This window comes from Neofelis nebulosa, chromosome 5, assembly GCF_028018385.1.
Source record: "Neofelis nebulosa isolate mNeoNeb1 chromosome 5, mNeoNeb1.pri, whole genome shotgun sequence".
NCBI classification, from domain to species: Eukaryota; Metazoa; Chordata; class Mammalia; order Carnivora; family Felidae; genus Neofelis; species Neofelis nebulosa.
In genome coordinates, this window is record NC_080786.1 from 1,636,678 (window position 1) to 1,660,487 (window position 23,810).

The following is a 23,810-nucleotide window of genomic DNA, read 5'->3' on the forward strand; positions in this document are numbered from 1 at the left end:
GGGTATGAGATACAGATATAGTCATTGTGGCAATGAGTGTGTACTCTCTCCGAGAGGGACTATGATGACAACCAGCTCTTAGAACACATAGATGTGCAGAGGCTGGGAGCTGAGGGCAGACTGGCTTGGGTTTTGTCTTAGTCTGGGTTTTTCCAAAGGCAAGGATTTGGGTGCAAGTAGCTGATTCAGAAAGTGACCCCCGGAGGCACCTGGGTGGCTCAGTTGGTTAAGTGTCTGACTCTTGATTTTTGGCTCGGGTCACGATCACATGGTTCCTGTGTTCAAGCCCCACTTAGGTCTCTGCCCTGATGGTGCAGAGCCTGCTTGGGATTCTGTCTCCCTCTCTCTCTGTCCATCCCCTGCTTGCTCTCTATCTCCCCCAAAATAAATAAAAATGCACTTAAAAAAAGAAAGAAAGAAGAAAGAAAGAAAGAAAGAAAGAAAGAAAGAAAGAAAGAAATCCCTGGAAGGGTGGTGAGAGTGAGACCTGGAAGGAAGACAGCCAGGAAAGGGAACTTTAATGAGCGAGTTACTACTGGGGGTAATTGGGGTTCAGTCCCTCCGAGGTCTGTGAAGAATGTTTGGGATTGTCTCACAGAGAGGCACGGAAGCTGGGGTCTTTATCCAGCAATTCCTGAACCTCTTTGGTTGCAGCTTGTTCTTGGGGTCTCAACCCCACAGCAACTCTCATTGCCAGGGAAAAGTGTGGGGACAGAATGCCGAGCCGAATGTATAGAGCTGTCTGTAGGTGTCGGAGCTGAGAGTTTTGAATCTCCTTTCCCGGGCATATTTGTTATGTGACTTTTCTTCTCTGTGCTTCAATTCACTCATCTATGGAAGCAGGATGATAGTAATCAAACCTTATAGGGTTTCCATGAGAATTAAATGACCAAAGACATGTATGTGAACTGCTTAGTAAACTCCCGGGAGCAGATTTTGTAATATAGTGCTCATGTTATATCTGCGACGTTCGTTAAACTGATTTGTCAAATTAATTACATTTACCTCCCTCTCTCACTTTAGAAAAGTGATCATTTATTTGGCATAAATTGCTCTTTTTTTTTAAGCAACCTGTTGTGTTTTTTTTCTTAACAGATTTTCCAGCTTCACTAGTGTTTACAATTGTGAATTTCCTTCCATCAGTCATCATTATTTGTTAGCTGTGTAGTCTTTCATTAACTGAGCTGACTTCAGTGTTCTGAAAACCTCAACATTGTCACTGCCGCCACAAGCGGGAAGACAACTAAAATGCCTTTCACTTTACCTCTCCCTGAGTGACAACACAAAACATGATAGATGTATTCATATTTTCCAACTACAATATAGATCTCTAGAGATATTCTGCATATATTGAGAAGTTTACCTTGATAAACACAGGTTTTTATTTTTAAATTATTTATTTATTTACTTACTTAGGAGAGAGAGTTGGGGAGGCGCAGAGGAAGAGGGAGAGGATTTTAAGCAGGGTCCACACTCAGCACGGAGCCCAGTGCAGGGGCTCGATCTCACAACTGTGAGACCATGACCTGAGCCAAAATCAAGATGCCTAAGCAACTCGGTCACTCAGGAGCCCCATTTTTTATTGATTGATTGATTGATTGATTGATTGATTTTTGCCTAAGTATCAATTGAGGTGTAGCTAATCTTACAACCTCAGAGATGGTTTGCTGTGCTTAGCAATTTTTTGTATGTGGATCAAATTCCTTTCCACACGTTCTGAATGATTCAGGGCCACAAAGTACCTCTTTACTCTCCTGTTCACATTTTTGCTCTCAAAATAATGCTTTAAACTGTATATTTTGAGTAGCAGCACTCAACTGACAGTTTCCCTCCAAAAAATGAGCAGAGCATTGCAGTTGGGGTGAAAGGATTTGGGGTCAGATTATCTGGATTCACATGCGGCTGAGCCATTTATTAGCTGGGTGAACGTGATCAAGTTACTTAATCTCCATCTGTACAATGGGGATATTAACAGTACCTACTTCATAAGTTTGTTATGGAAACTCAATGAGCCAATATATGTAACGTGCTTAAAACAGCACCTGGCTCTTAAATGCTATCCAAAAAATTTGCTAACTAAAGAACTCTATATACGTTGACTGTTTGGTATTTCATATGTACTTTGCCTTGTATGATGGGTGCTTTGCATTGGTGAGGTGAAACCCAGAGCAAGAAATCATTTTTCTTTATTGAGACTGTCATATTTATTGTCGAGACAATTGCACTGAACTCCTAAGGGATCTCATTTCTTTTTTTTTTTTTTTTTTTTTTTAATTTTTTTTTTTTCAACGTTTTTTATTTTTATTTTTGGGACAGAGAGAGACAGAGCATGAACGGGGGAGGGGCAGAGAGAGAGGGAGACACAGAATCGGAAGCAGGCTCCAGGCTCCGAGCCATCAGCCCAGAGCCCGACGCGGGGCTCGAACTCACGGACCGCGAGATCGTGACCTGGCTGAAGTCGGACGCTTAACCGACTGCGCCACCCAGGCGCCCAAGGGATCTCATTTCTAACCTCCTCTCTTTCCAGTTCATCTTCGCTACTGCTGTAGTTTTGGTCATATCTCTAGATTTTCCAAAGATTTTTATGGCTCCCCGTTTCCATTATGAGACTTCACTAAGTTTTGTTTTGTTTTTTTTTTTTTTACAGAAATGCCTTTCCTAATTACACAGGAAAATGAATATGTGCCCCAGGATGTACAAACTGAAGCAACTAGGCACAAGTAAGAAGTATCCTTGAATTATAGGCACCTAAGATTTTATGTCAGCTTTACATTCTAATCCATTATGTGGTCATACCTATTTTAACTTAGGACACATTTTACATTTCTTGCCATCAGGAAAGTTTTCAAAAGATTTTTCCTACTGTTTCCTTGGTTAACTGATATGAGCTATCGCATCAAGTACCAATTTTGGATAATTAGACTGAATAGCAGAGACCTGACAGTTCCTATCAGGCGATTTCTTTTCGCTACAGGTGTCACAATATTTCTCAAATCCAGACAGTTAAAAATGTATGGATATACTTTTTTTAACTGCTTTAGGAACTATGTGGGATAATCATTGAGTAGAAATGCCCTGAATGCTGACAAAGAGGTAGAACAGTACGTTTTCGGACTACTGTTGCTTAAAATTTTAATAAATCCGTCTTCATGCTAACAGGTTGTAGTGTCACTATTCTTAGGATTGCAAGCAATAGAAACTCAACTCAAACCAGGGACTCCTGGTTAAAGGGACTCCATAGCTTAGTAAGTTTAAAGTCCAGGGTTGCAGATGGCTTTATCTGTGCCTCTGTCTAGGAGTCCAATGATCAGGGCTTTGGTTCTCCATTTCTGGGGCAGGGTGTTTCCACGTGGCGATCAAATGGTGGTCGCGGTAAATTGTACAATTGAAAAGAGCTCATTTCCCTCTTACCTCTAGAAGAAAGTGCCAGAGACAGACCAGCTTTGTTCAAATTCATTTCTCGCTTAATCACTGGCCATGTGGGTGGGATGCAGTGATTGATCAAAACTTGACTGAATGCCATGCCCGTGGCAGTTTGATTGTCAGCCTCTCAGCACTCCATATCCCATACCCCTGGAGTGACAAATTTTCCCATGTTCCCAAGGCTGTGGGGTTTCCCGTACCCAGAACTTCAAGTGATAAAACTGGGTGGGGCATACATAGCAGGACAGTTAGTCCCACCACCGCATCATCCAAAAATGGATGGGCGACGGTACTAGGCAGACCAGATCTATAGTGACCACAATGCGCCAAGAATCTAATTGCCTGTGGTTTATTGGCAGACCAAACTCATTTCTGATCATTCCAGCTCCCTTGTTATCTTAGAATACTTGCCAAGTAATGTTTTTTTAGTGGGGAAAAAAAAACCCTGACAATTTTTATTTATGCCAGTCTTTTAAATCTGATGTAAATGAACCAAGAGTCTTAAACAACTTATAGTTCCACCATGAATTCTCATACAATTCAGATTTTATTTTCACTTAGCAGCCTTGTCATGTGCACTGAAAATACTAGAATAACTTTCTAATTATCATTTGAGAGGCTAGCTTTTAAAATGAAAATTAACTCAACTTTGTAAGATAACTTTATTAGTAAAGTGGACATTTATTTTTTTTTTTAATTTTTTTTTAACATTTATTTATTTTTGAGACAGAGAGAGACAGAGCATGAACAGGGGAGGGGCAGAGAGAGAGGGAGACACAGAATCGGAAGCAGGCTCCAGGCTCTGAGCCATCAGCCCAGAGCCTGACACAGGGCTCGAACTCACGGACCGCGAGATCGTGACCTGAGCTGAAGTCGGACGCTCAACCGACTGAGCCACCCAGGCGCCCCAGGAAAGTGGACATTTAAAGGATTCATTCAAGACAGCAAAACTAAAAGGCAGCCTACAGAATGGGAGAAGATATTTATAAACAACATATTTGATAAAGGGTTAGTACCCAAAATCTACAAAGAAGTTATCAAACTCAACACGCTACAAATATTTGTAGGCACCCTACAAATATGATTTTTAAATGTCACTTCAAATGTAAATGGTTTCAGGCAATTACTGTTCATTTTTCTCAAACACTGGAGGTACCAACCTATAGGCTTATTCACACATCCACAGTAATGGAAATTTGTATTAAAGTTAACATCTGATTATATCCTGTACACATTTTAGATGAACTTCAGTTTATTAAAATGGTGTTTGGAATGTATCACTGTCAAAATAATTATAGGGAGATTTGGGTAGTTCTGACTGTCAGTAACATCAGTCATTTCAGGTTTTCCTGAATGGCTTCTATTCTCACTGTTTCAAACTTATAACTGAAATTTACTCCTTTTAATACTCTCCCTCCCTCTCTCTCTGCCCCTCTCCCCCTCAATACACATTCTCTGTCTTTCAAAATAAATAAATAAATACCTTACTGCTTTTAACCATTGATTCTATTTCTATTTGAAAATATAATTTTCAATATTTAAAAAGTATTATAAAGATAGTGTGGCAGTCAGCCTCCAAAATGGTCCCCATCCTTGCCTCTGATGAAGGCTTGGAGCCCTAGTTTAGTACCTTCCCACAATGACTTGTGTGAATCATAAGACAGTTGTGTAAATGATGGTGTCTGACTTCTGATTTTAGGTCGTAGAAGACATTGCGACTTTCTCTGTGGCCTTGGATCACTCAACCTTGAAGGATGTCTGCTGCTTTGTCATAAAGACAGCCAAGCAGCCCTGTGGAGAAATTCAGGAGACGAGGGACTTTGGCCAACAACCATGTGAAGGAGAGCCTCCAACACCGGTCAGGTCTCCGGATGATGATGCAGCCTGGCTGACATCTTGCGGCTTCATGCAAGAACCTGAGCCAAAACCCTCCAGCTAAGCCAATCTCAAATTCCTGGCCCACCAGAACCTGTAAGATCATAAATATGTGTCATTGTTCTACATTATTAAGATTGGGGCAATTTGTTACTCAGCAATAGGTAACTAATACAGAAAATGAGACAGAAACCAAAGTTTCAAAACACAAATTTTTTAGTACTTTTTTTCTTATCAGAAAACTCACCACTAAATGAAATAGGAATATGCCATTTGGAGTAAAACATCCATCACAGGCAACTAGGCAGGAATTGATTTTATGGGAGTACTGGATAATTTTTCTGTCATGACATTTTTTTAAACAGTCTTCTATTTGTTGAGGAATTTATTTTTGCAAATACCAGCTGGGCGGATCCTTGCAGATGGGGCAAGAAATTGCACACTAATGCTGTGGCTCTTGGTGATATTTTCATGGTCTTTTTTGTTGTTGTTGTTGTTGTTGTTGTTATGTTTATTTATTTTTGAGAGAGAGACAGGGCGTGCGTGGGGGAAGGGCAGAGAGAGAAGGAGACACAGAATCCCAAGCAGGCTCCAGGCTCTGAGCTGTCGGCACAGAGCCCGAAGTGGGGCTCAAACTCACAAACTGCAAGATCATGACCTGAGCTGAAGTCAGAAGCTTAACTGACTGAGCCACCCGGGCTCCCCAATGGTCTTTTTTACCATGATCTAATCCATCTTTGACACATTTGACAGAAATCCCTGGTAACATCAAAGCACCAAATTTTCCAATCATTCATTGCACATAAAACTGTCTGTTTTTCCAGGTTTTTATGGAAAACAAGATACTGACTACCATGGAAAAGTGGTATATTATTTATTTTCCTTTCTGAATACATGTGACAAAACCTTTTTGGGGCTTACAAATTCTGACAAGAACTCCCCCACGTAGGTCCCAAGGAACCAGCTGAACTGGCCTGGCCACAATTCCTAAGCTCAGGCTGTCATTTCCTGCCTCTACATCCAAATTCTTTCTTATCTCTTGGGATTCCTTCTCTGCTTCTCCTTGCTGAAATCATGCTCATACTCCCATTCACCTCATTTGCTCATATATCAAGAAACTTCTCTTAAATCTGCCATATAAGAGTTACCTTTTCCTACCTTGGACCATACCCTTTTTATGACCATTCCCCACATTTAGCATTGTAACATACATTTTTGACATTGGGAGTTTGGAGTCAAATTCTAGGAGTATTTAAGTGCCTTCTGGATTTGCGTTATTGTCTATAGAGCTTAAGTCAAATTCTTAAAAATGGCAGGAGACTCGAAGGTATTTCCCAGTTGAAGGGTTACATAAATAAGTCTTTCTGCACCTCAGGGACACAGTGGGAAGTTAGGAAAATTGACGCCATTGGTGGTACAGAGCTGGGCAGAGCCCTCCTGGTAGGCAGGGTCACAGCAAATCCACAACCCTCAGTGCGCCTTCTACCCGATGCCCACTTTAACTCCCAGCCCCCTTCTTCAGCAAAGCATTCCACTCACTGGGAACCCACCTTTGAGTTTTTTACATCAGAAACCAATGAGAAAACATTTACTCACAGAAATAAGTTTACAGCAAGTGGTGCCCAGACAGGTAGGTCTATTTCATCAATTGTTAATTTCCAGAGCAATCTATGAATATACATATATTCAAATGTATTTGCTACATTTATGAAGCTTTTTCACCTCCTAATGGATTTAATTTGATCTTTACCAAAAAGAAACAAAAAGTCTTTGGTGCTGGTGATGGGATTTGACTTTGCCCTACTTACCAGTTATGAACTTAGCCTGTTGCTGTTTCACAGACTCCTGGGTCAGAGACCAGAAACTTCTTACCCATTGCACAGTAAGTTACAAGAGCTTCATGTTTGCAATGATTCCCCTTTGCCTCTCAAATCTCATGAGGGTTGAGGTTGAGTTACAGGAGAGACCCAGAGGTTGGCAATTCTTCATTTTATAGCAGGCACTAAGCAAGACTGTTCTTTGTCCTGGAGGGAGACATTATTTCATCCCTCAAGGCTGCTTGCTGCAGACATCACCCGGAGCAGTAGCCCAAGTGCAGAGTGGTCAAGGCCTTGCATTGTTGGCATACCCAACAGGACCCGTGGGGCTCATGGAGGAGTATCTCTCCCAATAATCATTATTAATCCCCTTTATTTAAACAAAACACGGGGGGTGCCTGGGTGGCTCAGTCAGTTAATGGTCCATCTTTGGCTCAGGTCATGATCTCCCAGTTTGTGTGCTGCCAGCTCAGAGCCCGGAGCCTGCTTCGGATTCTGTGTGTCCCTCTCGCTGCCCCTCCCCCACTCGTGCTCGCGCGCGCTCTCTCTCTCTCTCTCTCTCTCTCTCAAAAATAAACAAACATTAAAAAAATTTTAATAAATAAATTAATTTAATTAAATAAAATGAAACACTGAAGCTCAGAGACATCAATAGATCACTTTATTTACCCAGCTAATAATATCAGAGTATCTGTTCTCTCCTTCTAAATTGGTGCTACTTTCAATAGACCTGCACCATCTAATATGTAAAATGTTTTATTAATGATTTTAATTTTGATAACAAATTTAAATTATTTGAACCTTAATAAGATATTGTTAAATATTATAAAATTATTCAATATAACCTTTAAAAAGATTGTCACCTATAACCTTATTAAATGTCACTTAAAAATATTACCACATAAGATATTATGAAATGTAATTCGTATATTCTAAATATAACTTCACATTTCTTTTTCCTTTTTAAAATGTGACTACTAGAAAATTTGGGGCGCCTGGGTGGCTCAGTCGGTTAAGCGTCCGACTTCAGCTCAGGTCACGATCTCACGGTCTGTGAGTTCGAGCCCCGCGTCGGGCTCTGGGCTGATGGCTCAGAGCCTGGAGCCTGTTTCCGATTCTGTGTCTCCCTCTCTCTCTGCCCCTCCCCCGTTCATGCTGTGTCTCTCTCTGTCTCAAAAATAAATAAACGTTAAAAAAAAAATTTTTTTAAATAAAAAAAAATAAAAAAAATAAAATAAAATGTGACTACTAGAAAATTTTTAACTGCGTTTATTTTATGATCACACATATATCATATTTCTAGTGAATAGCACTGCGATAGACCATATTTTCCTTTTCGTCCCTTTTTTATTCCTTATTTTCCTTGTAATCCTTTGTTCCTAATCTTTTTTCTCATTTTCATTAGTTATAACATATACATCGCAAATGCACCATGTACTAATCTTAAGTGCACAGCTTGCTGAATTGTTACCTATGCATTCTCTGCTCTAATCACCATTCAGATCAGGAAGCAGAATGTTCCCTCCTACTCGATACCCACTGACTCCCATTCTTTGTGATAACGTCCATTACCATTGGTAAGTTTTCCCTGTATTAGGACTTCCCATAAATAGAATCCCTGTTTTGTGTCTTGTGCTCAGCACAGGGTTTTTGAGACTCATCCTCACTGTTGAATGGACCAGTAGTCTGTTTTCTATTGCTTTGTAGAATTCCACTGTATGGCCATACCACAGTTATCCGGTTGCCAGCTGGTAGACACTTGGGGTGTTTCCAGTACAGGCAATTATGAAGAAAGCTACTCTGAACATTTGTGTACATACTTAACCCCTGAGGAAGGATGTGATGTACATCCAGTGCCCCCTCCCACTCTAGTATTTAACACAGTGCCCTACTTGATGGATTTTTGGTGAAGTATGGTTTCAAACTAGCAGTGATTTGTCTCTTGGCCCTCAAATGGAAAATAAAGTCCAATGTCATAACAAAGTCTGCTCAGAGTTTCCACTATCATCACAAATAATGAACAAATGGGTCGGGAAGTCAGTCTCCTGTATTTAAATGATCTATTTCAGTCTTGTTGCCAGTTAAAAATAGAGTTGTGCTCCCAGATACATTTTAGTGACTGATTACGAAAGAATGTAGATGTTTCCTACACTGTTTTTTTCCTAAGAGTGCTACCCATTTTCTTCATCTCCTTATCCTTTCCTTTTCTTTTTAACAGTAATTCAGAGAAAGGTAGATCTAAGTGGAAATACTATATAGATATTCAAAGGAAATCTATGTTATACAAGGAATGTTATTATTTTGGTAGTTAATTCCAAAATTTTCTTTTTCATTTTCTTTCCTCTAGGATTATCTATTATCTGGGAGACAACAGAAGACAGACATCCTAGGTTTTAATCATGGATCTGAAATCATGAGCAAGCCTGGAGATTTAGCTTCTGAGCCTCAGCTTTCTTGTCTCTGAAATGGGGATTCAATACCTTCCATACAGGAGTTCTTGGAGGATTAAAAGACATAAATCAAGCTGAGCTCTTCAGGCAACAGCCTTTGTTGTGAAGCCCAGTTCTCATTGGACCCAGGCTTTCTTCCTACATAAGCTGTTTTTTGTGTTTCCTGTTGTCTTTCTGATAACTTGGGTATTGGCAGGGATCTGTCTGCCAAGTTTCCTAAACTGTGTACTCAGGCATCTCAGGGTACAGCAGCAAACCCACCTAGAGCAGTCCAGGACAATTTTATTTTATGTTTATTTATTATTTTTGAGAGAGAGACAGGGCACGAGTGGGGGAGGAGCAGAGAGAGGGAGACACAGAATCCAAAGCAGGCTCCAGGCTCTGAGCTGTCAGCACAGAGCTCTATGCAGGGCTTGAGCCCACGAGCTGTGAAATGATGACCTGAGCCGAAGTGAAGTTGGACGGTTAACCGACTGAGCCACCCAGGCGCCCCCTGGGATATTTTAAATTTTAAAGGGCAACAGTGAAACTTGGCATCTGTCAGACATGGCATGAACTATACTGGCTCCAGGAAGTTTGCAATTTCAGCATTAAATTATGGTACATTTCTTTCGTTGATGTCATATCTCTGCGAGACTGTTTTCTGTGGTTGCTGTGACAAAAAGTAAATGCTACGTGGAAATCTGTGTACAACAGGTAGAAGATAGCAAAATCCCATCTGAATCCAAGGTTTGAGAAGTTGCAGTGACCAAGAGGTAAAGATATCTCATTAGTACCTAAGTGGGGTTATTTAAAAATGAAATAAAAATGTATTTTTCTCCATTTTTTTGTGTATTATTTTTCATATGCCTACTAAGGTCTTAGGATATGAGTATTCATTAAGTTGTTTGGATCTTACTACATAGTAGGTGGTATTTCTTAGGCATTCCTTTCGGTCTAGGGGTATGTGAAAAAGTGACTGAGATACTAAGTGCTGTGAACTAACTTTGTTCTAAAGATGTTTAACCTAGGATAGATAACAGTAATATAGAGGAATATGTAGATTTTGTAGTAGGTATGTAATAACAAATGTTACAACAGTCAGACTAAATTTGTAGATAAACTATTCCCCAGGAAACCACTTCTTTAATTAGCTAATTCCTGTGTATCCTCAAATCTCAATTAAAATATAACCTGTTCCAGGAAGCTTTCCCTGATTTGTAACTCTCCTACTCCCATTCTCAGTGCCATCTAGATAAGGAACCTGTCATCTAGGTTTCCAAAAACACATTGCTTATCCCAACATAGCATCCTAGGATCTTTGATTTTTTTTTGTCTCTGTTTGAGTTTGTGGAGGGTGGAGACCAGATCTAAATGAATTTTGTATCTGTTGAATCTGGCACCGTATTTAGCATGTAACAAGTGCTCAGAAGGTATTTGTTGATGAACTAATAAAATGTACACAGGTATATATGGGTAATAGTAACCAGTGTTTACTAAGCATTTTATAGGTACTTCCAGGGTTATTCAAATGCCATTGTATTATCTTATAACTTGAAGACGATTTAGTTTTCTTGTTACTTAAAGACCATCTAGTGTGATCTCTGAGTTCAGAAAGGTGAATGGAAGGCTGAGAGCAGCAGTCACTTTTGGTTATGGGAACAGGTAGGGCTGAACCTGGACTCCAGGGCTCCTACATTTCAACTTTTTCCACACCATGCACTACATCTGGTCACCGGCAAATAGAGTATAAACTTCTTGTGGACAGGATCCTCTTAACGTTCTTCTGCAACCTTCATGAATAGAACCTTTAGGCACCTGAGGAATAGTTACCACAGTTGACTTCATTGCGCTCCAGTTTCAGGGAAATTATAGCACTTATTGATGAAAGAGACTTTACAATGTGAAACACAAATATGGAAGAAAAAACCCACAGGAGTCACCTGGGTGGCTCAGTTGGTTAAGCGTCTGAGTCTTGATTTTGGCTCAGGTCACGATCTCTCGGCTTGTGGGATCGAGCCCCTTATCGGGCTCTGCGCTGACAGCATGGAGCCTGCTTGGGATTCTCTCTTTTCCTCTCTCTCTCTGCCCTCCCCCTCCTGCTTGCTCGCTCTCTGAAAATAAATAAATACACACTAAAAAAAAAAAAACAAGAATAGAAGTTAGAGCATGTATTATTATTGTTGTCATTGTTATTATTTTGTTTTTATGAACATTTCAATTATCAACATGACAATTTTGCTTGGATTCATTCACTTGTTCACCTTAAATTTTGAGCCTCCGTTATTTGCCAAGCCGCATCCTAGGGAAAACACAAATTATCTTGGAGCTTTTTGTGTACTACCCAGATATTATACAAATAATCACTAAATTGTGGTTGGAAGTAACTGGCAGGAAGATAAATACATTGTGCATTGAGAATATATTAGGGACCACTGCACACTCACTAAAACGGCTCAGATCAATAACCCTTACCTTACTAAATACTGTGGAGAACGTGGAGTAATTGGAACTTCAAGCGCTGCCGGTGAGAGTGTAACGTGGTCCGCCCACTTTGGACAACAGTGAAGTACATACTTATCCGAAAGCCTAGTAATTCCAGTCCTCGGTATTTACCCGAGAGAAACGAAAACATGCGTCCACACAACGACTTGCACAAAACTGCTGATGGTTATAGCCGCTGTCTTCATAACCATTCAAAAGCTGCAAATATCTGTAGTGAACGGGTCCACAATTGTACTGCTTCCATACAGTGGACTACTACTGTGCATAAGGAGGGCCTACGGGCACACCAGCAGTACTGGGTGAAACTCAAGACATTATGCCAAGAGAAGGAAGGCTGGCTCAAACGAGTACAGATGATGCGAAGTTGTGTGACGTCAAAGGACGGGTAAAACTACGGTAAAGTGACAGAAACCGGATTAGAATTGCCTGGGAGTGCAGGGATGGAAGGGTGCTATTCTCTGTCGGTGCTGTGGTTACCCTGGTGGCTGAATCTGCCAAAACTCATGGACGGCACACTTGAAATAGGTGTATTTTATTCCATGTAAATTAAACCGGAGTTAAAAACAAACAAACAAACAAACAAACTACACGGTGACCCAACCGATGAAGGTGGCTGGGAGCAGGGGTCACGGTGCTTTTTTAAGAGGAAGTGCGCCGGACCGGGAAGGGGGCTTTCCAAGGGCCAGGAACTTTCCCCGGCGTTGATTTCAAGAAGCGACCTCTGTTTTACAGGCGGGGACGAAGATGCCGCGGCCGCCGGGCCACGGCCAGCCTCCAGAGAGAGGCCGAGCCGAGCCGAGCCGGGCCGGGCCCCCAGCTCCCGCCGGGGACCCGGCTACCCGCGGCAGGGCCGGCGGGAGCCGCCGCGGCGAAGTCGCAGGCGGGGGAGGCGGGCGCTCGCCGGCGTCGCGCCGACGTCACGCGCGTGCTGACGTAGCCGGCGGCCGCGGCCTCTAAAGCGGGCTGGGTGGCGGGGGGCGCCGAGTTTGACTAGTTTGGGGGCCGCCCGGCGCCTGGCGCTGCTCCCGCGGCCCGCCGCGCCCCGCGAGCCGCGCGTCGGCCGGCCCGTAGCGGCGGGGAGCCGCACCGGCGGCGGGGCGGCGCTCGGCGCAACTTGGTCCCCCGCGGGCGGGCGGCCGGGCGGGCGGCCATGGAGCGCCGCGGCATGGAGTACTTCAGCGCCCAGGTGCAGCAGAAGGACGTCGGCGGCCGCCTGCAGGTCGGCCAGGAGCTGCTGCTCCATCTGGGCGCCCCCGGCGCCATCCCGGACCTGGAGGAGGACCTGGGCCGCCTGGGCAAGACGATCGACGCGCTCACCGGCTGGGTGGGCTCGAGCAACTACCGGGTAAGCGGCGGCGGCGGCGGCGGCGGCGCGGCGGGGCCGGGCACGCCCTCCCGGGCCGGCCCTTTAATCCCGGACGTGCGCGTCCCGCCGGGCGAGCCCCCCGGGGTGCGCCTGGCGCCTCCGAACCGCCCCGGGAACGGGAAGGGAAGCCTGTGGGCTCGGGGGTCGGCGAGGGGGGGCGGGGGGGGGTCCCTGGGCGCGCCCCCGAGCCGGGGGCTTCGTTCCCACCGCGACCGAGTTTTCCCCCGGTTGTGAAGAGTGACAAATTCAGCGATTCCGCGACTCGATGTGGAGTTACTTGGCGTTAGGACACAGCGTTTCGCCTCCTGTTTCAAACTCATTGGTGATTTGCATACACAAAGCCCTCGAAGACTTTTTGCATTTGGACGTCCCTGTGTCATCGCTACTTGGAGACGGAGGACATTAGGATACGATATTTTTAAGTTCAAAAGAGTGCGTTAAGTCAATCTCCCTTATTTAGTGATTGTTTAGCCTGCTTAATCTTGTTTCTTTTCTTTATTGCTTTTTTTTAAAATAAATTTTGAGTCTGCAAGGTTGTGCTCTTTGTCTCTAAAAGCATCTTTAGAGCTTAATCAGGTGCCTGATTAAGTTTACTGTTAAATCTAATACAAAGATGCTGACCCCAGGGCATTAGGTGTTTGTTTTTCATTTATCGTGGACGGAAAGCAGTTAAATGCTGTTAACTCCTTTTACCGTAGTTGAGGGCCGACTCGGATTCGAAACCTGTGTCTTGGCAGGTTAGCTGATGCCGAAAAAAAATTATACAAGCAGGAATGAGTGTTTTTGAAGAGCTGGTAGGAGGTGGGCTGTAATGTAGCCACGTTGAGAGACCAGGTAATTCTGTAATGAGCCTGTGCCGTAGTTTTTAGCAGTTATTTTTCTTTCGAGTCTTCTGGTGGCAGTGTTGCTTTAAAATGCGAGTTCAACTCTGGACGCAGTGATTCTCCTAAGTAATTTATACTTACAACCCTGCAAATAGGCTATACTTTGAAAGCTTTATTCTCATAGAGTAGAAAGACAGACTCCACTACTGTGCAGATTTAATGGTGAAGCTTAAACATGAGTTTTGGAAGGGGTTGACTTTTACAAGGATAATAAGCCGTTTGAGAATTAACCAGTTTGATGCTCTGTTGCATACTAGCTCGTCATTCTTTTGTAGAACTTCAGGAAAAGTTAACATTTGATATATCAGTACCATTTGGGAGAAACCACCTAACTTTACTCACCGTGTCAAGGCATATACCCACTCAAGAGAATTGATTTCATGTTGTAACATAGGCTCTTGTAGAAAAAGTCAGCTCTTTGGTAGGGCTGGCTTCTTCCCTTCCCAGCGAAGGGTGTCATCACCTACGCAGACCGTGGTGAGTTGGCTTTGGGCCGTTTCACCCCTCAGATGTACCATCTTCCACAGTAGCCCGCTTTTTCTTTAATGTCTTTATGCACTACTCGCACTCAGTGCTGTGTTTTCCTTTCAGCTGGTCCATAAGAACTAGAATGTATCCAGGATCTGACGCAGGCTCTCATCTCTTCACCATTCTGTCCATGCTCCTTACTGGATGCTGTAGCTTGAGACAGTTTCCACAATCAGAAGATAACTGCCACAGGCTTCCACGACCTTAGCCACACACTCCCTTGTAGCTACGCCCATACATTCTGCCATCTGCTCTGTTACATGAAAGAAGGGTCTTTCTCGCTTCCGTGGTCTCTTGCCTCCTTAAGGACATTAATTCATCAATTCTCCTTTCTCCTTCCCGAATCCTTAGTTCTCTTCTTTCTACTGAATGCTGCATTGTTAGAGGGCATTGGGCTTTGTTTCTTATTTGAGTTTTATAAAGTAAGTTACCAAACTAGGTCGTCATTTTTTACCCAAGATACAATAAAACATATTTGACTCTTTTGAAAAAAAGCGTATCGTGGAATTTTTTGAACCCACACACAAATAGAGAATTGTATTTAAATTTCAAATTATGCTGAGCAAGTTCTAATTTTCTTCAGATTTGATAGTACTTTACAATTCGTCTTAACAGCCATCATGACTTCCATAAATTTGAGTGATGTGCTGTATCCTGGGTGGTGGTCTAGATCCTGAGGATCCCGCTGTGAGGAAAACTAGCAAAGCTCATTCATTTAACTTCATTTGGATATTTATTGAGGACCAACTACAAGCAGGCACTCTTCAGGCACTTCAGATACAGTAGTGGAGAAAGAAATCCTTTCCTCTGTGGACTTAGGTTCTAGTGGAGGCAGGGAACAAACAAGGTAAGTAAAATCTACAGTATGCTAGATGGTGGTAAGTGCTTCAGAGAAAACAGCAGGAAGGGAATAGTGTTGGGCAGGATGCAGGTGTTGGAATTTTTTTTTTTTTCAATATATGAAATTTATTGTCAAATTGCTTTCAAGTGTTGGAATTAAAAAAATTTTTTTTTAACGTTTATTTATTTTTGAGACAGAGAGAGACAGAGCCTGAACGGGGGAGGGTCACAGAGAGAGGGAGACACAGAATCTGAAACAGGCTCCAGGCTCTGAGCTGTCAGCACAGAACCTGACGCGGGGCTCGAACCCACAGACTGTGAGATCATGACCTGAGCCGAAGTCGGACGCTTAACCGAATGAGCCACCCAGGCGCCCCTCAAGTGTTGGAATTTTAAATAGATGGTCATTGGGGCACATGGGTGGCTCAGCTGGTTGAGTGTTTGGCTCAGGTTACCATCTCATGAGTTTGAACTCTGCGTCGGGCTCTGTGCTGACAGCTCAGAGCCTGGAGCCTGCTTCGGATTCTGTGTCTCCCTCTCTGCCCCTCCCCTGATCGTACTCTGTTTTTGTCTGTCTCAAAAATAAAGAAACATTAAAAAAACAAAAACAAAAAAAACCCACATGGGAAAGTCAGATCCTTGCCCTTATGGAGATCCCATTAGAAAGAGAAAGGCAGAAGGGGGAGGTGCCTGGGTGGCTCGGTCGGTTGAGCATCTGACTTCGGCTCAGGTCATGATCTCGCGGTCTGTGAGTTTGAGCCCCACGTCGGGTTCTCTGCTGACAGCTCGGAGCCTGGAGCCTGCTTCGGGTTCTGTGTCTCCCTCTGTCTCTGCCCCTCCCCTGCTCATGCTCTGTCTCTCTCTGTCTCAAAAATAAATAAAACATTAAAAAAAAAAAAGGCAGAAGGGTATACAATGTAGGTAATGTCAGGTAACAAGTGATTGCAATCAACTGATGTGGATGGAATGAGGCTAAGATGAGACTAGTTGGGGGTAGTCGAGAAAGTGAGGTGAAAATTGCGTACAGACATGAAATAAATGTAGGAGTGAAGAATGGTTTAGACAGAGGAAACTGCAAATGTGTAGGCCCTAGTTATGCGAGGAAGATAAAGAAGGACAACATGGCTAGAGTTTACAAGCGAGAGGTGTTAAGAAAGATGAAATTGAGGAGGCAGGTGGAAAGGGCCCTGTAGGGTTACTCTAAGTCAGTGGAGGGGTGGCTTCCTTGCCGCGCGTGGGCTGTAGAGGCGCACCAGAAGCAAGGAGGCGGCTGAGACTGGTTGGTGGCACAGCGGTGTTGGAAAGGGGAGGATTTTGAGATGCAGTTTGGGGATAGAGCCAGTGGGACCTCCTTTGGGTCCAGAAAGAAGAATTAAGCGTCATTGCCTTTCTTGAGCACCCGTCATACACTTGGTGAATTGGTCGAGGGGTACTTGAACCTAGGGAAGGTTAAGGTTTTCCTCCTCCTTTTCTGCCTTTCTGTAACCTGACTCTTGAGTATCCTATCATTTGTCAGCTGTACTTTTTTGTATTGTTTATCTGCAACTATAACAGTAAGTTGATCCTAAAACATGGAGAAATAAATAGCATTTATATCATAACTATGTAGTGCTCAGCTAAGTAATGTGTTAAGATTTCAAGTATTTTCAGGATCCGAAACCACAGCCCCTTTGCCGTTTGAAGGATACTTTCCAATATCAGCCTCACCTTGATTGTATTTCTTATAAACTATCAATTTCTTTTTTTTTTTTTTAAATTTTTTTTTTTCCAACGTTTTTTTTTTTATTTTATTTTTGGGACAGAGAGAGACAAAGCATGAACGGGGCAGGGGCAGAGAGAGAGGGAGACACAGAATCGGAAACAGGCTCCAGGCTCCGAGCCATCAGCCCAGAGCCTGACGCGGGGCTCGAACTCACGGACCGCGAGATCGTGACCTGGCTGAAGTCGGACGCTTAACCGACTGCGCCACCCAGGCGCCCCTAAACTATCAATTTCTTAAAAGATACCATTTCTTAGGTTGCTTAAATAAAAGTTGAGATCTAGCTATTTATATATGGATCTTGCCTGTTCTTTTTACTTAAAGAATGTCCAGGTTTTTTATTTTTTGACTGTAACTGTCCTTTTATGTTGTCACCTTGTATATGTGCATGAAAGTGGAGTAAGGCAGTGATTCTGAACCCATGAGATTCAGTGCCCTCTTTTAATGTCTCCCTTATAATCCTGAAATAAAATTTATACGTGATACCTAGTACACATAATTTTTCAAAGTCCCAATAATGTCCTAACTGTACTAAAAGAGGAAAATTCTATGTAATTTGTGATGAGATAAAGTAGATGTCGATCGGGAAGTGTCCCAGCCTGACGACCCATGAAGACATAAAGGTAGTTAGGTGGCTGTACCAATGCATATTCTTGCTGTAAATGCTGCCACATGGTTCAGGTGTGTGGTTGCTGCTGGTTCAGACTTGACAAGTGGCATTACTGTTGCTGATGGTGCTCTTCTGGAACTCCAAATCCCGAACCTTATTTTCCTTGAGTATTCCGTCTTAAAGAGTTCGATCACTCCAATCCAGATATCTGACATTCGTTCTTAATTCTCTTCTCCCTCTTCACACTTATTTCATGGTCCTCATTTGATAAAGTGCAGTTCTGGTTAATTGAACTCTGCGTATCCCACATCTGTGCCAGTGCAACTGAAGGTAGATGGAGAAAAACACAAAACCTCTAACTGATTTCACTTAAAATTTAAAAAATTTTTTTAGATGTTTATGTATTTTGAGACAGAGTGAGCAAGCAGGGGAGGGGCAGAGAGAGAGGGAGACACAGAATCCCAAGCAGGCTCCGCAGAGCTTGATGCAGGGGCTCGATCTCACAAACTGTGAGATCATGACCTGAGCCAAACTCGAACACTTAGCCAACTGAGCCATCCGCGGCCCTCAGTTTTGTGACTTTAAAACACCCTGAAATTTAAGCTTGGTCTTAGGTCCAAATTTGATTTTTAGAGTTTCTGTTTTTTTACCTGTTAAAAAATGTTATTTTGCTTTCATATTTGTAACATTTTATTGTTATACTTTTGTATTTATATATTTAATATATGTTTATATTTTTGCTTTCTGATATGTTGAAATGAAATGGCATTTTGTGTATTACTTTTTATGGCCAGCCTACTTATAATTCAGAACATTTTTTTTCCTGCAATTTGTGGATTCTTTTGGGTTTTCTGTACATATGGTAGTGCCTTCTCATCCATGAGGAATCTGTTTCCAAGACTCCCAGCAGATGCCAGAAACGGCAGCGAGAACCTGTATCTACTGTGTTTTTCCATGTAAATACATGTCTATGGTAAAGTTTAATTTATGTTAGGCACCGTAAAAGATTAACATTAATAATAAAACAGAACATTTATAGCAACATAATACAATAAAAGTTACGTGAATGTGGTCTCTTAAAATCTCCTTGTACTGTACTCTCCCTTCCTGTGATGATGTGCGATAATAAAGTGATGAGATGAAGGGAGGTTACTGATGTGGGCGTTGTAATTGTGTGGCATCGTGTTAGGCTACTGTTGACCTTCTGATGAGAATTATCTGCTTCCAAATCACAGGCGACCTTGGGTAACTGAGGCTATAGAAAGCGAAACCGGGGATGAGTAGGGACTACTGTAAAATCCAGACCATAATGATAGTTTTGCTTCTTCTTTCCATTTATTTAGTTTTGCTTGGTTTGGGTGCATTTGGCTAAGACTCTTAGGATGAGGTTGAGTGAAAGAGTGTGGGCCTTGAATTGTCCTTTGTTTCAAGAACAATTTCACCATGAGCAATCACACTTACTGTAATTTTTAACGTTTAGCTATGAAGGATTTTTAACATATCTAAAGGTAGACAGAATAAATAGACCCACCCACAACACCAGTCCATGGCTAATTATGCTCGTTACTTTGTCATCAATCACAGATACAGTGTTTCATCAATAAGACTTTCTAGTTAGTGTCTCAAAGATAAGTGTTCTTGAAAAAAAAATTGTTACCATAACCTCACTACCATTAACACATGTAAAAAGCTAATTCCTTGGTATTAAATATGCAGGGTCAAATTTCTAATTTTCAAAAACATCATATGGGGCTCCTGGGTGGCTCAGTCTGTGAGCATCCGACTTCAGCTCAGGTCACGATCTCACGGTTTGTGAGTTCGAGCCCCGCGTCAGGCTCTGGGCTGATGGCTCAGAGCCTGGAGCCTGCTTCGGATTCTGTGTCTCCCTCTGTCTCTGCCCCTCCCCCATTCATGCTCTGTCTCTCTGTGTCTCAAAAGTAAATAAACATTAAAAAAAAAAAAAAAGTCATACAAATTTTTAAATTTGTTATTATAAGAAAAATCAGGATCCAAATAAGATTTCCACATCATGTTTAATACATTAGTTTCCTGTTGCTGCTGTAACAAATTACTACACACTTAGTAGCCTAAAGCAACATATAGTACATTTATTTTCTTAGAGTTTTGAAGGTGAGAGGTACGGAATGGATTTTATTGGGATAAAAATCAAGGTTTCAGCAAGACTGTATTCTTCTGGAGAACTTAGAGGAGAGAGTTTTCCAGATTCTGGAAATTGCGTGCCATTTCTTAGCTTATGGCCTCTTCTTCCATCTTCAAAGCCAGCAGTATAGCACCTTCAAATCTTTGTGGGTTTTTTAAATTTTTTTAATTTTTTAAAAATGTTTTTATTTTTGAGAGACAGAGCAGGAGTGGTGGGGGGGCAAAGAGAGAGAGGGAGACACAGAATCGGAAGCCGGCTCCAGGCTCCGAGCTGTCATCACAGAGCCCGACGTGGGGCGCGAACCCACGGACTGTGACATCGTGACCTGAGCTGAAGTCGGACACTCAACCGACTGAGCCACCCAGGCACCCCCAAAATAAAGAATTCTCAAAAGCCAACAATAAGAAAATGAACAATCCGATTTTTAAAATGAGCAAAAGATCTTAACAGATACCTCAGTGCTGAGCCACCCTGGGGCCCTGCACCTTCAGATCTTTCTGACTGCCGGTTTTGTACCCACATCTCTGCTTAACCTCCCGCCTCTCTCTCGTGTGGGGTCTTGTGATATATTGGGCCCAGGATGATCCAGAGTAATTTCCCCGTTTTAAGATCTTTACCACACCTTTAAAGTTCTTTTTACCGCGTAAGGTCCTGGAGGTTAGGATGTGAACGCCTTTGGGAGGCCATCCCTCAGTTAACATGTCTATTAAGTCTCTGAGTTTGTTTCTGCCTCTGTTAAAAATTCTTTTTCAAGATTCTTCTAAAAAATCCTGGGACTTTATTTGTGGAGTTTCACAAGTTGTGATTTTGCTGATTTCACTCCTGTAGTGTTAGTTCCTCTGTAGTTTACTGTAAGTTGGTAGTTGGCCCTAAAGCTTGATCAGTTTCAACCTTTCTTTTTCTTCCCCCTCAGGAGGCACATCAGGTCTGCCAGTATCTTTTTATGATGTTAGCAATCATTAATGTTCGGTGCTTACATCTCTTAACTCGTTAGGGCTTGTACAGTGATATTCTAATTGTCATTCTGTCACCTGTTAAGTAGGATGCTTTGTACAGAGAAACTTCCCATTTAGTCCTTTTTTAAGAAACGTTTATTTAGCTATTTTGAGGGGAGGTGGAAGGCGGAGGGGGAGGAAGAGAGAGAGAGTCCTAGGCAGGCTCCACGTTCAGCACAGAGCCTCACGCAGATCTCACGACCATGAGGTCATAATCTGAGCAGAAATCGAGTCTGATGTTTAACCCGCTGAGCCACCCAGGGGCCCGCCCCGGCCTCCACTTCTATTTCATTGGCATAGTTTGTAATAGAAAGGCGGGCATCCCTGATTTTGTTGTGCTTTGCTTTATTGTGCAAGTTGAAGGCTTGCGGTGACCGGGCATGAAACGTGTCTACTGCTGCCATTTTCCCAGTGGCACTTGGTCACTTTGTTATCTGTGTATCACATTTTGGTAAATCCTGGCAATATTTCAGGCTTTTCTGGTTACAGTATGTCACGATGGTCTGTGGTCAGTACGTTCAGATGTTACAATTGCTCTATCGTAATTGTTAGGGAGCACCACGAACCACGCCCATCTGAGAAGGCCAACTCAGGCTCTACACGCAGTGGTGCTGACTGCTCCAGTGAGCAGCTGCTCCCCGTCTCTCTCCCTCCCCCCAGACCTCCCTGTTCCTGGACACACAGCCGTGTTGAAATGAGGCCAATTAATAGCTCCACAACGGCTTCTACGTGTTCAAGTGAAAGAAGGCGTTGCGTGGGTCTGACACTGAATCCAAAGCTAGCGGTGATTAAGCTCAGGAAGGCAAGTCAAAAGCCAAGACAGGCCAGAAGCTAGGCCTCTTGTGGCACACGGCCAACTTGGGACTGCAAAGGAAAGGTGCTCGAAGGAAACTGAGCATGAATGGTAAGAAAGCAGAACGGCTTCATGGCTGATCTGGACCTAGTTTCGGTGGTCTGGAGAGGAGACCAGAGCAGCCACAACGCTCCCTTAAGCCAAAGCCTCATCCGGAGCGGGGCCCTAACTCTCTTCAATTCCGTGAAGCCCGAGATTGGTGAGGAAGCCACGGAAGTTGGCTCGTGAAGTTGAAGGAAAGGAGCCGTCTCCGTCACCTACAGGTAGCAGAGTAGCACAGGCAGCACGGGAGTCCCAAGGCGTTCCTCAGAGGACCCAGCTGGGGCGACCCCCGAAGGTAGCTGCCTAAACAGCGGATCTCCAGTGTAGACGGAGCAGCCTTGCATCAGGAAGGAGACGCCACCTAGGACTTTGACGGCTGCAGAGGAGAAATCGGTGCCTGGCTTCGGAGGACAGGGTGACTCTCTTGTTCGGGCTAATGTAGCTGGTGACTTTGAGTCGAGGCCAGTGCTCGCATCATTGTGAAAATCCTGAGACCCTTAAGCATTGTGTTAAATCCACTCTCCTTGTGCTCTGTACATGAAACAGCAACGCCGGAAGGGCAGCTCATCTGTTTACACGGTTTCCTGAATATTTGAAGCCACTGCTGAGAACTATTGAAGGAAAAAAGATTCCTTTCAAAATATTATGGATCATGACAATGCACCGGTACCCAAGAGCTACAATGGAGCTGTGCAGTAAGAATTAATGTTGGTTTTGTGCCTGCTAACACCATATCCGTGCTACAGCCCATAGCCCAAAATTGCTCAAGGAGTAATTTTAAAGTCTTATTTAAGAAATACATATTACAAGGTTGTAGCTGCCATAGGTAGTGATTCCTGTGATGGAGCGGGGCAGAATAAATTGAACAAACCTGGAAAAGATTCGCCATTCTAGATGCCATTAAGAACATTCGTGATTCCTGGAAAGAGGTCAGACTATCGACATAAACAGGAGTTTGGAAGAAACTGATGACTTTCAGGGGTTCAGTGGAGAAAGTAACCTCAGATGTGGTAGAGACAGCAGCAGAACTAGAATTAGAAGTGAAGCTTTCACTGTGCAGAAACTTTTTATTTAGATGTAGTCCCAATAGCTTCTTTGCTTTTATTTCCCTTGCCTCAGGAGACCTACCTAGAAAGTTGCTACGGCCAATGTCAAAGAAGTTACTGCCTGTGTTCCGTTGTAGGATTTTTATGGTTTCAGGGGCGCCTGGGTGGCGCAGTCGGTTAAGCGTCCGACTTCAGCCAGGTCACGATCTCGCGGTCCGTGAGTTCGAGCCCCGCGTCGGGCTCTGGGCTGATGGCTCGGAGCCTGGAGCCTGTTTCCGATTCTGTGTCTCCCTCTCTCTCTGCCCCTCCCCCGTTCATGCTCTGTGTCTCTCTGTCCCAAAAATAAATAAAAAACGTTGAAAAAAAAATTTTAAAAAAGGATTTTTATGGTTTCAGACCTCATATTTAGGTCTTTGATCCATTTTGAACTTATTTTTGTGTAAGGTATAAGAAAGTGGTTCAGTTTCATTCTTTTGCACATTCTTGTCCCGTCTTCCCAACACCATTTGTTGAAGAAACTGTCCTTTTCCCACAGGATATTCTGATGGGTTAAAGAGGTGATTGGGATTAAGGAGTGCACTTGTTGTGATGAGCACAGGGCGATGTAAGTGTGGAATTAGTAAGTATGTTGTACATCTGAAATTCCCACAACACTGTATGTTAACTGGAATTAAAAT

At 43.1% G+C, this 23,810-nt stretch overlaps 1 protein-coding gene and 1 long non-coding RNA gene across 36 annotated transcripts in view; one reads left to right on the forward strand and one right to left on the reverse strand.

Annotated features, from left to right (window-relative positions):
* LOC131511549 (uncharacterized) overlaps positions 1-23,810 on the reverse strand; it is an 81,075-nt gene that overhangs the window by 3,707 nt on the left and 53,558 nt on the right. The window lies entirely within an intron of this gene.
* Positions 13,021-23,810, forward strand: part of CLASP2 (cytoplasmic linker associated protein 2) — a 183,918-nt gene continuing 173,128 nt past the window's right edge. For 9 of the 34 annotated variants that reach the window (XM_058729227.1, XM_058729224.1, XM_058729231.1 and 6 more), the window contains exon 1: positions 13,022-13,394. In XM_058729227.1, coding sequence (XP_058585210.1) covers positions 13,200-13,394 — 195 coding nt within the window. In that variant the 5' untranslated portion in view covers positions 13,022-13,199. Of the gene's footprint in view, positions 13,395-23,810 lie in introns of all 34 variants that reach the window. The other 25 variants (XM_058729241.1, XM_058729246.1, XM_058729249.1 and 22 more) reach the window with 4 other exon arrangements.